At 43.7% G+C, this 17,701-nt stretch overlaps 1 protein-coding gene across 1 annotated transcript in view; it reads left to right on the top strand.

Annotated features, from left to right (window-relative positions):
* Nucleotides 1-17,701, top strand: part of LOC121571651 (attractin-like protein 1) — a 351,689-nt gene that overhangs the window by 51,087 nt on the left and 282,901 nt on the right. Inside the window, exons 2-5 of the mRNA XM_041883244.1 lie at nucleotides 11,382-11,465; nucleotides 11,698-11,811; nucleotides 12,455-12,583; nucleotides 13,377-13,585. Of these exons, the coding sequence (XP_041739178.1) occupies nucleotides 11,382-11,465; nucleotides 11,698-11,811; nucleotides 12,455-12,583; nucleotides 13,377-13,585 (536 nt within the window). The remainder of the gene's footprint in view (nucleotides 1-11,381; nucleotides 11,466-11,697; nucleotides 11,812-12,454; nucleotides 12,584-13,376; nucleotides 13,586-17,701) is intronic.

Below are 17,701 nucleotides of genomic sequence, written 5' to 3'. Positions count from 1 at the left end.
AGAGAAGAAACATGGAGTGTTGCTACCAAGTAACAAGCAAAAGTACTGTAGCTGACTGAAAATCTGTGCATCATGAAAACGTTGCTATAATTATGCAGTGAGGAAAGTTGAAGGAGGAGAAGTAGTAGGGGAGAACGCAGCTGTGAAGGGAGTCTGACTCCGCGAGAGCAGAGAGTTGGGAGAAAACGAATGGTGAGGTCACAGGATGTTGTAGGAGGAACCATGGACGTTCTCTGCAGGATGACGTCTTCTCTCCAAGGAACCAGAGCCTTTTATATTGGACACCTGTGGACTAGATGTCAGAGGTCATATAGATCAGCACTTGCTTCCTGCGGTGTCACTACGTTAGAAGGCTGTGATAGGCTACTGTATGTTATATCGTTCCCTGTCCTCTGCAATACATATTTGGCACAGTCTATTCTGCTCCCCCTCCCACCAGTCTGTCGGTGTGTCCTTAGTGAAGTGAAACCAATAGGGATTTTCCACTTCTTTTCCAGGTCAGAATGTGTGTGATAGGATCTGTTTCCAAGAAAGCAAGTGTGTACACTCTGGCCGCTGTGCATCTATCTGCTACACACTATCAATTATTCACTCAGAGGAGATTAATATTTCAAAACGATTTACTCGCCTCCCATACCTCCACTCATCTCTGGGGCGGCAGGTAGCTTAGTGGTTAAGAGCGTTGTGCCAGTAACCGAAAGGTCACTGGTTCTAATCCCCAAGCCGACTAGGTGAAAAATCTGTCGATGTGCCCTTGAGCAAGGCACTTAACCCTAATTGCTCCTGTAAGTTGCTCTGGATAAGAGCGTCTGCTAAATAAAAAATAATCTCTGCCTTTTTATGTGTTTCTGTTCTTGTGGAATTCTAAAAGGAGGAGGAGAAGCACTTTGGTTAAAGCCTTCTCGTCTCCCTGCGTTCTGTGGGAGAGTCTGCTGCTGGCCTAATCTTCTAAAGCTACCTCGCTGTGAAACTCACTTGTGCATCTCACTGTTCAGGGTGTTGTGGAATTTTACGTGTGGATTTTGAGTGGCTCGGGTTTTCAGGCGGTTTTCAAAGACATTCCAGGTCCCCTTTAAACATTTATGGGCCTCCACGCTCCACCCCAATTTGAGATGCACTCGTTAAATCCTAGTAGCATTTCATGCTTATAGGGCTCAGCCTCAGACCACTCTTGACGATAGGCCTGAATGTGGTCAGATTGGCGCATGATTGAAGTCTAAGAAGACTGACCGTTTATCCTCATGTCCTTCAAAGGCTCTTTAGAAAAACAATCAATGTGCTTGTCCCGGTTAAGGGTTTAACACTAAAGGAAAGAGCATAGGCCTATTAATTTACTGCTAGATGTATCATTATACTATCCACAACGTGTGTTACCTGCATGGAATACAGTATGTATTGTGCCTTTGATGTCTCCAGCATGACTGCAGGCGGTCAGTAATATATTCCTCCCAGGCTCAGAGTAGAAAACATACACCTACACAATATCTCTGACATTAGACCGATAATGTAAATTTAATCTGAATATTTGAGCTTGTTGGTTACAGTATGTTTGGATTGGATAAGAACTGTGTAGTACGGCAATCTGAGCTCTCTGCCTTCGAGATAGATGAATATTTCTGTTCCAATCCCTGGGATTAAAGTGAGATTGAGAGAGTGTGAGAGAGGAAGAGATCGAGAGTGAGTGTGAATGAGAGATAATGAGAACGAGAGTGAAAGAGAGCTAGAGCAAGAGAGAGAGAGAGAGAGACCCAAACATAACCAGGTGGAAGCTCACTCACGTGGTTGTGTGTTCCTGTTTTCCTTCGCCGCACGTAGCTGGCCGCTGTTTCCCCTTCTATATTGGCAGTATTTGTAAGTATGTCACCTTGGAGTCAGGCTGGGCTGCAATCTGTCTGTTTTACAGGGAGACTTCACGTTCGGTCCTCAAAGGCCCTGATCCAACTCCGGTCATGAGTGGTATAATGTAGCGTTGTTTGGCCTATCTCGGCTCAGACAGCACCTGTGCATAGTATGTGTGTGTGTTAGTGTGTGTGTGTGTGTGTGTGTGTGTGTGTGTGTTAGTGTGTGTATGTCTGTCTCTGTGTGTGTGTGTCTGTCTATCTGTCTGTATTTGTGTGTTTCTGTCTTTGTGTGTGTCGTCTGTCTCTGTCTGCCTGTCTGTGTGTGTTCCTCATCCTACCCCTACCACAGGCCCTGACCTGGTTGTCCTGGATGACCTCTGCCAGATGGATTGTACTGTCTGTAATCAAAGTACTAGCTCCTAGCTCAGACACGCAACACAATCAAATCAAATCAAATCACATACACGTGTTTAGAAGATGTTATTGCGGGTGTAGCGAAATGCTTGTGCTTCTAGCTCCGACAGTGCAGTAATATCAATGCAGCTTAGTTTGGGTTTTTGCTAGTCTAGTCGCTCTGCTGGCTCTCGGCCATTCTCTCTTTCTCTCTTTCTCTCTTTCTCTTTCTCTTTCTATTTCTATTTCTCTTTCTCTCTCTCTCTCTCTCTCTCTCTCTCTCTCTCTCTCTCTCTCTCTCTCTCTCTCTCTCTCTCTCTCTCTCTCTCTCTCTCTCTCTCTCTTTCTCTGACTCCCTTTAACTTTCTCTCTCCGTATGATTCCCTGGAGATGCCTTTGAAAATGTAACTGTGTTATATTCCTTTAAAGTGCAGTTGTCGTTCTGTTTGCGTCATGCCACTCAGTAGGGCGTTCGCTAACTTCACTCCATGCTGACTGTACTCTCTGCATGATTGCAGACATGTGTGATTTCTGTCAGTTTGTAGAGCGGTTCCTTTAATGCGTGTTCTGCTGTGCATCAAGGTTGTTGAGAAGTCATTGTTGTTGTGTCTTCTACATGATATGTTGTGACATAAGGTCATTGTGATAAGGTCACTGCTCTGCTGATATGTGAATATGAGACAGTCACTGCTCAGCCTTAGATGCCCTACGACTCACCCCCTAGACACACACACACACACACACACACACACACACACACACACACACACACACACACACACACACACACACACACACACACACACACACACACACACACACACACACACACACAGTCTTGTACAGCTAACCTTGTGGGGACACACAATTCAGTCCCATTCAAAATCCTATTTTCCCTAACCCCTAACCCTAAACCTAACCCTAACCTTAACCCAAAAACCTAACCTTAACCTTAACCCTAACCCTAACCCTAGCTCCTAACCCTAACCCTTAAACTAACCCTAGCTCCTAACCCAACACCTAATTCTAACCCTAACACTAATTCTAACCTTAAACCTAAACCCCCTAGAAATAGCATTTGACCTCTTGGGGACCAACAAAATGTCCCCAGTTGGTCCAATTTTTGTTAGTTTACTATTCTTGTGGGGACTTCTGGTCCCCACAAGAATAGTTAAACACGTCCACACACACACACACACACATACACACACACACACACACACACACACACACGCACACACACACATACACACACACACACACACACACGAACACACACTGGCTGGGTGCCAGTGTGACCACAGTGTCCCAGGTTCCCAGCAGTGACAATGCTATGTCAGATACTGGGGACATGTCAATGTCCTGAAGACATCAGCTCTTGGCTCTCCTTCAATAGTCTTCTATTTAGTCCCATTACATCAGGATGACCTGAAAATAGCATTGTCTAATAGAGTCTATAGGGATGTGTGGCTGTAGATGGAGGTATTGTCCGTTTAACAGGGTAGATGCTTTCTGAATGTGAGAGCTAATGATTTTCTATAACACTCTTGTATTTCTCTTGTGGTTTCAGTCAGGGATGGATTAATGCAGGGGCTTACCAGGGCTGAAGCCCCTGGGCCCAGGCCCGTGGGGAGCCCAAGAGGCAGCAACATTTACAAAATGTATATATATACAGTCCATTCAGAAAGTATTCAGACCCATGACTTTTTCCACATTTAGTTACTCTACAGCCTTATTCAAAAATAAATTAAATCAATGTTTTTCCTCATCAATCTACACATGATACCCCATAATGACAAAGCGAAAACAGGTTTTTAGAAATTTTTGCAAATATATTAAAAATAACCCTTTGCTATGAGACATGAAATTGAGCTCAGGTGCATCCTGTTTCCATTTATTTCCTTGATGTTTCTAAGTCCACCTGTGGTAAATTCAATTGATTGGACATGATTTGGAAAGGCACACACCTGTCTATATAAGGTCCCACAGTTGACAGTGCAAGTCAGAGTAAACACCAAGCCATGAGGTCGAAGGAATTGTCCGTAGAGCTCCGAGACAGTATTGTGTCGAGGCACAGATCTGGGGAAGGGTACCAAAACATTTCTGCAGCATTGAAGATCCCCAAGAACACAGTGGCCTCCATCAATCTTAAATGGAAGAAGTTTGGAGCTGGCCGCCCGGCCAAATTAAGCAATCAGGGGAGAAGGGCCTTGGTCAGGGAGGTGACCAAGAACCCGATGGTCACTCTGACAGAGCTCCAGAGTTCCTCTGTGGAGATGGGAGAACCTTACAGAAGGACAACCATCTCTTCAGCACTCCACCAATCAGGCCATACGGAAGCCATTCCTCAGTAAAAGGCACATGACAGCCTGCTTGGAGTTTGCCAAAAGGCACCTTAAGACTCTCAGACCATGAGAAACAAGATTCTCTGGTCTGATGAAACCAAGATTGAACTCTTTGGCCTGAAAACCAAGCGTCACATCTGGAGGAAACCTGGCACCATCCTTACGGTGAAGTATGGTGGTGGCAGCATCATGCTGTGGGGATGTTTTTCAGCGGCAGGGACTGGAAGACTAGTCAGGATCGAGGGAAAGATGACCGGAGCAAAGTACAGAGAGATCCTTGATGAAAACCTGCTCCAGAGTGCTCAGGACCTCAGACTGGGGCGAAGGTTCACCTTCCAACAGGACAACGACCCTAAGCACACAGCCAAGACAAAGGCAGGAGTGGCTTTGGGACAAGCCTCTGAATGTCCTTGAGTGGCCCAGCCAGAGCCCGTACTTGAACCCGATCGAACATCTCTGAAGAGACCTGAAAATAGCTATGCAGCAATGCTCCCCATCCAACCTGACAGAGCTTGAGAGGCTCTGCAGAGAAGAATGGGAGAAACTCCCCAAATACAGGTTTGCCAATCTTGCAGTGTCATACCAAAGTATACTCGAGGATGTAATCGCTGCCAAAGGTGCTTCAATAAAGTACTGAGTAAAGGGTCTGAATACTTATTAACTTTGATATTTCCGGTTTTTATTTAAAAAAAATAAGCAAACATTTCTACAAACCTGTTTTTTCTTTGTGTAGATTGATGAGGGGAAAACATTTTCAATCAATTTTACAATAAGGCTGTAACCTAACAAAATGGGGAAAAAGTCAAGGAGTCTGAATACTTTCTGAAGGCGCTGTTTATGTAATATATATATACAGTGGCTTGCGAAAGTATTCACCCCCCTTTGAATTTTTCCTATTTTGTTGCCTTACAACCTGGAATTAAAATGGATTTTGGGGGGGTTTGTATCATTTGATTTACACAACATGCCTAACAATTTGAAGATGCAAAATATTTTTTCTTGTGAAACAAACAAGAAATAAGACAAAAAAACAGAAAACTTGAGCGTGTAATTAGTCAATACTTTGTAGAGCCACCTTTTGCAGCAATTACAGCTGCAAGTCTCTTGGGGTATGTCTCTATAAGCTTGGCACATCTAGCCACTGGTATTTCTGCCCTTTCTTCAAGGCAAAACTGCTCCAGCTCCTTCAAGTTGGATGGGTTCCGCTGGTGTACAGCAATCTTTAAGTCATATGTTGTGGACAATTATCACTATACTTATTAAAAATCAAAGTTCTTCCAGAGTTTTTGTAGAATCAATATATACTTTATTACACAGATTAACGGAAGCCAAGATGGTCTGCAGAGCACCTCCCCTCTACGTCTCAGCTCTCCGTTTACATAGTCATATTCACATACATTTTAGCTTAAAGCCCCTCCCTCTTGGGTTCCCCCACCACCATCTTCAGTTTCCCTCTCTCTACCGCTCTGCCCTCTTCCTTAGTCTATGATAGTGGCTGAATTTGACTTTTAGTAGGACAATCAATCCAGCCCTTATCATGCAAAAACACTCATCTGCAGTTTAAACTCTGTTCAACCCCGGCTCTCCCTGGCTTGACCTAAAGATAGATTGTTGGACATGACAGGTCCACATTTAATCTTTCAAACATACCCAAACCTACTCCTCTCATCCCTCCCGTCATTCTGTAATTACTCATGATTAGTCTAGGATTTGTTCAATTCTGGCGCCGCTCTCTCTCTACTTTGTTTGAGGAGAGATGCATTAGGCAACAGTCTGGTATCAGTCTCTGATAAGGTAGGACAGCCATGAATTAGGTAAGAGCGGGCAATTCGACCCTAGGTCAGATCCCCACTTCACACCCAAGCCCAGTGAAAGGAACCATTCAAGTTCTTGCCTAGCAACAGAGAATCCTGACTATATATTCGTCACGTCTGTGATTTAACTTTGTTTATCCAATAGTTTACTAAAGAATTCCCATCACATACCACAGATTCTCAATTGGATTGAGGTCTGGGCTTTGACTAGGCCATTCCAAGACATTTAAATGTTTCCCCTTAAACCACTCGGGTGTTGCTTTAGCAGTATGCTTAGGGTCATTGTCCTGCTGGAAGGTGAACCTCCGTCCCAGTCTCAAATCTCTGGAAGACTGAAACAGGTTTCCCTCAAGAATTTTCCTGTACAGTGCCTTGCAAAAGTATTCATCCCCCACTGCATTTTTCCTAGTTTGTTGCATTACAACTTGTACTTTAAATTGATTTATATTTGGATTTCATGTAATGGACATACACAAAATAGTCCAAATTGGTGAGGTGCAATGAAAAAAATTACTTGTTTCAAAAATGTCTAAAGAAATTAATAACGGAAAAGTGGTGCGTGCATATGTATTCACCCCCTTTGCTATGAAGCCCCTAAATAAAATCTGGTGCAACTAATTACCTTCAGAAGTCACATAATTAGTTAGATTGCACACAGATGGACTTTATTTAAGTGTCACATGATCTCATTATATATACACCTGTTCTGAAAGGCCCCAGAGTCTGCAACACCACTAAGCAAGGGGCACCACCAAGGAAGAGGGACCATGAAGACCAAGGAGCTCTCCAAACAGGTCAGGGACAAAATTGTGGAGAAGTACAGATCAGGGTTGGGTTATAAATAAATATATGAAACTTTGAACATCCCACGGAGCACCATTAAATCCATTATTACAAAATTGAAAGAATATGGTATCACAACAAACCTGCCAAGAGTGGGCCGCCCACCAAAACTCACGGACCAGTCAAGGAGGGCATTAATCAGAGAGGCAACAAAGAGACCAAATATAACCCTGAAGGAGCTGCAAAGCTCCACAGCAGAGATTGGAGAATCTGTCCATAGGACCACTTTAAGCCATACACTCCACAGAGCTGGGCTTTATGAAAGAGTGGCCAGAAAAAAGCCATTACTTAAAGAAAGAAATAAGCAAACACGTTTGGTGTTCGCCAAAAGGCATGTGGGAGACTCCCCAAACATATGGAAGAAGGTACTCTGGTCAGATGAGACTAAAATTGAGCTTTTAAGCCATCAAGGAAAACGCTATGTCTGGCGCAAAACCAACACCTCTCCTCACCCCGAGAACACCATCCCCACAGTGAAGCATGGTGGTGGCAGCATCATGCTGTGGGGATGTTTTTCATCGGCAGGGACTGGGAAACTGGTCAGAATTGAAGGAATGATGGATCAATGGTTTGGATTAAATTAGATCACAAGCACATACAGGTAACTGCCTAAATAAAGGAAACGCCACCACGAGCTGCCAGAACAACTTCAATACGCCTTGGCATAGATTCTACAAGTGGACATAAATCATGCCAGGAAAATGCACCCATAACATGCATAACATGTTATTTGTATCCCTCATTTATTTTGGCAGTTACCGGTTGCCTACATTTGGGAAGGCTGCAATTTGGCCAGCATGTACCCAAATATACAGCTTTTTTCATTGTGGACATAGACATAATCCATAGAAGGGTTTTGGAACCTCTTACCCTGGCCATTTGACTATTAAACTCTATGGGTACTATAGCAATGGCTGCCAGTCCTGACTTGAATGGGAACTGCCATCTATGGATTATAATTATACTGTATGGTTGGTTGTGGCTGTCTGTTTGCCTTTTGCACATTTCAACATACAATTGCGGGGAAAACGTACAGTTTGGAAGCAAATGCCACACTGCTGAAAAGAGAAGACTAATCTGTCTGTAGAACCAATAGATTTGTTTTTCTCAACAACTCCCAATTTCTTTGCAAACAGCAGCACTGTTTTTCAAAGTAGCTCATCTTGAGATAGGCTATTGCCAAGAGAAGCGCATCGGCCATCACCGTGAGTAGTAGCCTATGGCTTCATCATTAGGTGAGTCAGTCTCCCACTGGAAATTGTGTTTAATAGCCTACTGTAGCCTAAATAAATATTTGGGTCATTTGTGTGGTATTAAAAACATTCAGCCAATGTGGTCCTCTGTAGCTCAGCTGGTAGAGCACGGCGCTTGTAACGCCAAGGTAGTGGGTTTGATCCCAGGGACCACCCCATACACAAAAATGTATGCACGCATGACTGTAAGTCGCTTTGGATAAAAGCGTCTGCTAAATGGCATATTATATTATTATTATTATTATTATTATTATTATTTTATTATTATTATTATTATTATTATTATGTCTTCTATCATGTAAATTACGTACAATTGCATGAAATTTGTTTTTAAAAGCACCAAAAAAAATGTGTGGAAATCCTAAAAGCGCCTCTTCTCAACTGTAGCCTATGCCACATCACATATGTTATTATGGCTTTATTATAAAGGGTATTTTTCTTCAACAGTAAATTTACCACGCATCGAATTGCATCTTGGTGCACGGATTTGTTTACAGAAAATGATGGCCCTGGTTTCAGTGTAATTGGTTGAGATGGTTGTTGGGATTGTTGTTCAGTTAAGGACTCCTTAAAGCGGACACATATCTGTCCCTCAATTCCCCATTTGAGATGAGGAAGGCCCTCAATGTGATCACATGTAGAGAACGCCAATGCACAAACAGACACTCAAACACACACCTCAGATGACACTTACTCACAAGAAATGTACTGTAGCTGCACCACATTGATGGGCTCATATGATAGACAGGTTGGAATAGTTTTTCATTTATATGCACATAAAATGTAGCAGGCAAACCCATGGCTGACAAATTTGTCTCCCTCCCCGTCTCTCACCATGCTGAGTGCCATTCTATTATGTGTTTCTACTCAGCCAAGAGAAGCAGGTGTTTTCCTGGTGATGTTTATTGACCTCATTTAATAGATTTGATATGCTGGCCAGCTTTCTTATTCATGATGAATGAGGTGTAGTGTATGATTGTTGTGCAGAGGGAAAGGAGTATAATAACAGCGTTTTAATAGTAGGCTTAATTGGGACAGTCCATGTTGCAAATGGGATGACATTTCTTCATTCTCACCTTTTTTGAGTTTTAATTAAGCCTATACCCTCTAATGACGGGGGACAAATTGATAGTTAGTGTTAGCTAGCGCTAGTCGGCTTTACCTGTACCAAAACTCTGGCATTTTTCATCCTATAGCTTATTTTCCGTCTTCTTTTAAATAGTGACCCAACTGTGACCTACAGTTGAAGTCGGACGTTTACATACACTTAGGTTGGAGTCATTAAAACTCATTTTTCAACCACTCCACAAATTTCTTGTTAACAAACTATAGTTTTGGCAAGTCGGTTAGAACATCTACTTTGTGCATGACACAAGTATTTTTCCAACAATTGTTTACAGACAGATTATTTCACTTATAATTCACTGTATCACAATTCCAGTGGGTCAGAAGTTTACATACACTAAGTTGACTGTGTCTTTAAAGAGCTTGGAAAATTCCAGAAAATGATGTAATGGCTTTAGAAGCTTCTGACATCATTTGAGTCAATTGGAGGTGTACCTGTGGATGTATTTCAAGGCCTACCTTCAAACTCAGTGCCTCTTTGCTTGACATCATGGGAAAATCAAAAGAAATCAGCCAAGACCTCAGAAAAAAAATTGTAGACCTCCACAAGTCTGGTTCATCCTTGGGAGCAATTTCCAAACACCTGAAGGTACCACGTTCATCTGTACAAACAATAGTACGCAAGTATAAACACCATGGGACCACGCAGCCGTCATACCGCTCAGGAAGGAGACGCGTTCTGTCTCCTAGAGATGAACGTACTTTGGTGCGAAAAGTGCAAATCAATCCCAGAACAACAGCAAAGGACCTTGTGAAGATGCTGGAGGAAACAGGTACAAAAGTATCTATATCCACAATAAAGTCCTATATCGACATATCCTGAAAGGCCGCTCAGCAAGGAAGAAGCCACTGCTCCAAAACCGCCATAAAAAAGCCAGACTATGGTTTGCAACTGCATATGGGGACAAAGATCGTACTTTTTTGAGAAATGTCCTCTGGTCTGATGAAACAAAAATAGAACTGTTTGGCCATAATGACCATCGTTATGTTTAGAGGAAAAAGGGGGTGCTTGCAAGCCGAAGAACACCATCCGAACCGTGAAGCACGGGGGTGGCAGCATCATGCTGTGGGGGTGCTTTGCTGCAGGAGGGACTGGTGCATTTCACAAAATAGATGGAATCATGAGGAAGGAAAATGATGTGGATATATTGAAGCAACATCTCAAGACATCAGTCAGGAAGTTAAAGCTTGGTCGCAAATGGGTCTTCCAAATGGACAATGACCCCAAGCATACTTCCAAAGTTGTGGCAAAATGGCTTAAGGACAACAAAGTCAAGGTATTGGAGTGGCCATCACAAAGCCCTGACCTCAATCCTATAGAAAATGTGTGGGTAGAACTGAAAAAGCGTGTGCGAGCAAGGAGGCCTACAAACCTGACTCAGTTACACCAGCTCTGTCAGGAGGAATGGGCCAAAATTCACCTAACTTATTGTGGGAAGCTTGTGGAAGGCTACCCGAAACGTTTGATCCAAGTTAAACAATTTAAAGGCAATGCTACCAAATACTAATTGAGTGTATGTAAACTTCTGACCCACTGGGAATGTGATGAAATAAATAAAAGCTGAAATAAATAATTCTCTCTACTATTATTCTGACATTTCACATTCTTATAATAAAGTGGTGATCCTAACTGACCGAAGACAGGGAATTTTTACTAGGATTAAATTAAATGTATTTGGCTAAGGTGTATGTAAACTTCCGACATCAACTGTATCTATCCATCCTTCTCTCTCCATGTATTAATTGCTGCTTTTCACTCTTTGCCAGGTTAACAGAGCTGTCAGGTTCCCTCACTGATGGACCAATCAACTACAAGTACAAGACCAAGTGCACCTGGCTGATCGAGGGCTAGTAAGTAGCTCTTTCTCTCTTTCCTCCTCCCTCCTATCGCTGTTCATACCCCCATTTCTCTACATTCCGTACAGTATGAATCCATTCTTAGACTGATTAATCTTATTGTTCAATGGTCTTAGTGTTAAATTATTTGTCTATTGTAAAGAATCCTGGTCAGATGTGGGCAGTTGTGAAGTTCTAGTTACTACTGCAGCCCATTTTAAACCATGCTCTATGTTCTGTCCTCCAGCCCAAACGCTGTGCTCAGGTTGCGCTTCAACCATTTTGCCACGGAATGTAGCTGGGACCACATGTACGTCTATGACGGAGACTCCATCTATGCACCTCTGGTCGCAGTATTCAGGTGAGTGTCATCATACTCTATTTAGATACGTGTTTACTCTTAGGCCTGTTTTAGGTGTTCCTCCTCTCCAATCTTTAGAAGCAATATTCTCCACCCACCTAGCCACCCTCTCTCCCCCTTCCCTTTGAACAATCGGTCCACAAAGTAATTCCTTCCACTGGGGGTCCTTCACCATCAACTCTCCCCTGGTCCATCAGTATTGTCTGTGTGGTCTTTGTGTTGAACCTAGGAGCCTGTGTGTAGTCCTCCCAGTGGGGACTCTGTCTGACTGCTGGTAAACAGATTAGAGTGGATTTCTCCACTCTCTCCGATAACCTTGATGGAGCTTTGCTGTGTGTACTGTGTGTGCTGTGCTGTTCAGGCCTGAGCCTGATCCTCCATGCGATAGAGGGATCGATCCCAAGGAGAGAAAGGAATCACTTTCTCCCAATGATGTAGAGAGAGGAGGAGGGTGGACGGAAGGGGAGGGGGGGTTGTCATGGTGACAGCAATCCCAGCTCAGCAGTCAAGCGAAGGGTGATCATTTACCCAGCATGCTTTGGAGCTTAGCATGCATTTGTGTTTTGTGTGTGTGTGTGTGTGTGTGTGTGAATACCGTGTGCGAATACTCCATCATTAATGTCTTTTTCTTCTTTTCCTACAGCGGTCTCGTTGTCCCGGAACCGAGAGGGAACGAGACTGTTCCGGAAGTGGTAGCAACCTCTGGATACGCACTGTTGCATTTTTTCAGTGACGCTGCCTACAACCTTACTGGATTCCACATCTCCTACTCGTGAGTGGCCCTAGCCAATACACACACTTTACATTTACAGTCAAAGTCCTCACCTATACAGTATATCCACATTGGGGAAGTCTCTGACTCAGTAGCAGACAGTGGGTTGGCTAAGAGCCATGTCCCCATTAAATTGTCTTTCCTCTCTATATGTTCCTGCACACATACAACCTCAGACCACATCCCATCCTCTCTAGGGTCTACAATGTCTGTCACAGGATTAGCTGGGGAACGCCATTACAGCTGAGGAGATAACACCCGTTGACATACGAGAGACGTCTGTGTGTGTGTGTACTGTGTACTGTGTGTGTGTGTGATTCTGAACAAGTATTAATTGGGTTGCCTCACAAAGCAGCAGCCAGAGAGAAGGATGGGCTTTCAGACTAGAGTCTAGCTCAGCCTCAAGGTCTCCAGCACAGACATACACCTTGTGGCCATAAAGGTGTTGCCATAGCAACGCAGTTGTCACAGCCTTAAACATTATCGTCCCCGTGTTTGCTGAAAAGCCCATGCATTATCCTGAATCCTTGACTTCTGTCTCTCTGTCTACTGTACCTTCCCTCTTTCTCAATTATTGTGTCTGTCTCTATTGCACTTCTCTCTAATTCTCTCTCAATTCCTCTGTATCTCACTCTATCTGTTCTGCTCCCAGAAAAATAATGCTCCAATGGATGTCAATCACCTCTGTTAATCAATCATTCTGTCAGCTATTTGTCTTTCGTCAATTATTACAATGATAACCTTTCAAAATGTACATCCCCATCCCTCCCATCTCTCTGTTCTGTGTCTGCAGGGTCAACTCGTGCCCCAATAACTGCTCGGGCCATGGGAAGTGCAGCACAGGGAACTCCATCGCCAGCCGGGTGTACTGTGAGTGTGATAAGTACTGGAAGGGCGAGGCCTGTGACATCCCCTACTGCAGGAACAACTGTGGCAGCCCCGACCATGGCTACTGTGACCTCACTGGGGAGAAGAGCTGTGTCTGCAACGACAGCTGGCAAGGTGGGGCTAGGGCCATGGTTATTCTAATATTGTGTCAATGTTGTCACCATGGTGTGGTATCTTCATGGTGGTTTATAGGGTTCATTCATTTTTTCTTCAATGACAAAGGTAAGTTCTTTGTGTTCTTGTAGATTGAGTCACACGGCCATCTTCTGGCTGAAAAGAGAACTTCAGCTATCTGTATCCCTTCATCTATATGCCTACAAGAGTGACCAGTTCATCTGCCACCCTTATTGATACTATTTTTACAAATTCTTTGAATAATGTGGCTAATACAGTTATACTTTATACTGACATTTCTGACCACTTTCCAATTTTCCACTTCTATTTGGCAGCTGGAAATGAAAAGATGGGAATGATTAATAGCACTAATGTAGAATATTTAACAAAACTAATTGTGAGCGCTTTAAGATGTTGATTAATGATATTTCATGGGACATTTTTTATAATCAGGCCGATGTGGAGTCTGTTTACCTGACTTTTCTCACATCTTTCAACTCTGTATTTCACCACTGCTTTCCCTTAGTTAAATCACATAAGATATTTGTATTTATTTATTTTATTTATTTCACCTTTATTTAACCAGGTAAGCCAGTTGAGAACAAGTTCTCATTTACAACTGCGAACTGGCCAAGATAAAGCAAAGCAGTGCGGAAAAAACAACAACAACACAGAGTTACATATGGAATAAACAAAACGTACAGTCAATAACACAATAGAAAATCTATATACATTGTGTGCAAATGTAGTAAGTTATGGAGGTAAGGCAATACATAGGCCATAGTGCAAAATAATTACAATTGAGTATTAACACTGGAGTGATAGATGTGCAGAAGATGATGTGCAAATAGAGATACTGGGGTGCAAATGAGCTAAATAAATAACAATGTAAATAACAATATGAGGATGAGGTAGTTGGGTGGGCTAATTACAGATGGGCTGTGTACAGGTGCAGTGATCAGTAAGCTGCTCTGACAACTGATGCTTAAAGTTAGTGAGGGAGATAAGTGTCTCCAGCTTCAGAGATTTTTGCAGTTCGTTCCAGTCATTTGCAGCAGAGAACTGGAAGGAATGGCGACCAAAGGATGTGTTGGCTTTGGGGATGACCAGTGAGATATACCTGCTGGAACGCATACTATGGGTGGGTGTTGCTATGGTGACCAATGAGCTAAGATAAGGCGGGGATTTGCCTAGAAGGGATTTATAGATGACCTGGAGCCAGTGGGTTTGGCGACGAATATGTAGTGAGGGCCAGCCAACGAGAGCGTACAGGTCACAATGGTGGGTAGTATATGGGGCTTTGGTGACAAAACGGATGGCACTGTGATAGACTACATCCAATTTGCTGAGTAGAGTGTTGGAAGCTATTTTGTAAATGACATCGCCGAAGTCAAGGATCGGTAGGATAGTCAGTTTTATGAGGGAATGTTTAGCAGCATGAGTGAAGGAGGCTTTGTTGCGAAATAGGAAGCCGATTCTAGATTTAACTTTGGATTGGAAATGCTTAATGTGAGTCTGGAAGGAGAGTTTAAGTTTTAGAAAGAAAGGGTCCAGATTGACTAGCCCAGCTGATTTGTAGGGGTCCGCAGCTGGTGTCCGGGGTAGGGGTAGCCAGGTGGAAAGCATGGCCAGCCGTAGCAAAATACTTGTTGAAATTTTTTATTATCGTAGATTTATTGGTAGTGACAGTGTTTCCTAGCCTCAGTGCAGTGGGCAGCTGGGAGGAGGTGCTCTTATTCTCCATGAACTTTACAGTGTTTACAGTGTTCTCCCAAAACTTTTTGGAGTTAGTGCTACAGGATACACATTTCTGTTTGAAATCATTAGCCTTTCCTTTCCTAACTGATTGTTTATATTGGTTCCTGACTTCCCTGAAAAGTTGCATATCGCGGGGACTGTTCGATGCTAATGCCGTATGCCATAGGATGTTTTTGTGCTGGTCAAGGGCAGTCAAGTCTGGGGTGTACCAGGGGCTATATCTGTTCTTAGTTCTGCATTTTTTGAATGGGGCATGCTTATTTAAGATGGAGAGGAAAGCACCTTTAAAGAACAACCAGGCATCCTCTACTGACGGAATGAGGTCAATATCCATCCAGGATACCCAGGCCAGGTCAATTAGAAAGGCCTGCTCACTGAAGTGTTTTAGGGAGCGTTTGACAGTGATGTGGGGTGGTCGTTTGACCGTGGACCCATTACGGACGCAGGCAATGAGGCAGTGATCGCTGAGATCCTGGTTGAAGACAGCGGAGGTGTATTTAGAGGGTAAATTAGTCCCATGTTAACGGATTTAGGGTTGTACCTGGTAGGTTCCTTGATAATTTGTGTGAGATTGAGGGCATCTAGTTTTGATTGTAGGACGGCCGGGGTGTTAAGCATATCCCAGTTTAGGTCACCAAACAATACGAACTCTGAGGATAGATGGGGGGCAATCAATTCACATATGGTGTTCAGGGCACAGCTGGGTGCTGAGGGGGGTCTGTAGCAAGCGGCAACAGTGAGAGACTTATTTCTGGAAAGGTGGATTTTTAGAAGTAGAAGCTCAAACTGTTTGGGCACAGACCTGGATAGTATGATAGAGCTCTGCAGGCTATCTCTACAGTAGATTGCAACTCCGCCCCCTTTGGCAGTTCTATCTAGACGGAAAATGTTGTAGTTGGGAATGGACATTTCAGAATCTTTGGTGGCCTTCCTAAGCCAGGATTCAGACACTGCTAGAACATCAGGGTTGGCTGAGTGTGCTAACGCAGTGAATAACTCAAACTTATGGAGGAGGCTTCTGATGTTAACATGCAAGAAACCAAGGCTTTTGCGATTACAGAAGTCAACAAATGATAGCGCCTGGGGAGCAGGAGTGATACTGGGGGCTACAGGGCCTGGGTTAACCTCTACATTACCAGAGGAACAGAGGAGGAGTAGAATAAGGATACGGCTAAAGGCTTTAAGACATGTTCTTCTAGTGCGTTGGGTACAGAGAAAAAAAAGGGCAGATTTCCGGGCGTTGTAGAATAGATTCAGGGCATTATGTACAGACAAGGATATGGAAGGATATGAGTACAGTGGAGGTAAACCTAAGCGTTGGGTAAAAATGAAACAGATAGCATCACTGGAGGCACCGATTGAGCCGGTCTCCGCGTGTGTGGGGGGTGGGACAAAGGATCTATCTGAGACAGGTTGAGCAGGACTGGGGGCTCTACATTGAAAAAGTACAGTTAGAACTAACCGAAACAGCAATAGACAAGGTATATTGACATGAGAGATAGGCATAAAGCAGTCACAGGTGTTATTCGAGAGAGCTAAGACAACAGCTGGTAATGGCGACGAAAGTTTGAGCTGAGGCTAAACAGATCAACAGGATGGGGTACTGTATAAAGGAACAGTCCAGCAGGCATCAGCTGTGTACCTGAGTGATCATAAGTTCCAGTGAACAGCAATAAGTAAGTCCGGGAGCAGTTCAGTGGCTGCTACGCTACAGGCACGGCTGTTGATTGCGTGTGCTAGCGGGCCGGGGCTAGCAGATGGATCTTCGTGGTCGTCGCAATGAGAACCACATCAGACGATTACGTCGGCAGACCAGTCGTGATGGATTAGCGGGGCTCCGTGTCAACACTAGGAGGTCCTGTCCGGTTGACGGGAGATGGGCCTGGCTCGAGGCTAGCTCAAGGCTAACTGGGGTTAGCTTCAGGACAGTGGTGATTAGTGGTGATTAGCCAACAACGACAACAGCCATTCGGTTGCAGCTAGCTAGTTGCGATGATCCGGTGTTAAGGTCCAGTGATTCAGTGATTCCGGCAGAAAATCCGATATGCTCTGGCTCGATGGCGCGATGTGCTGACGGTGCAGACTGGCCGATAATTGTCCAGACTAGAGCTGGCTGTTAGGTAGTGCAGGCCATGGCCACAGACAATGGTGAAAACCGCTAACGGTGTCTAATAGCAAGTAGCTAGTTAGCTGGCTAGCTGGCTAGTTTCAGCCAGAGGTTCTGGATAAAAATATATGAAGAAATAATAGAATCCGTTCCACATTGGGTGAGACGGGTTGCAGGAAAGTATATTTAGTTAAAGGATGGAAAGTGAGATTGAGAAATATATACGAAAAAGACGAGAACAAAAAAGGCTA

This window comes from Coregonus clupeaformis, chromosome 1, assembly GCF_020615455.1.
Source record: "Coregonus clupeaformis isolate EN_2021a chromosome 1, ASM2061545v1, whole genome shotgun sequence".
Taxonomy (NCBI): domain Eukaryota; kingdom Metazoa; phylum Chordata; class Actinopteri; order Salmoniformes; family Salmonidae; genus Coregonus; species Coregonus clupeaformis.
Note: the sequence above shows the minus strand (reverse complement) of the source record. Positions and strands in the feature narration are given on the sequence as shown.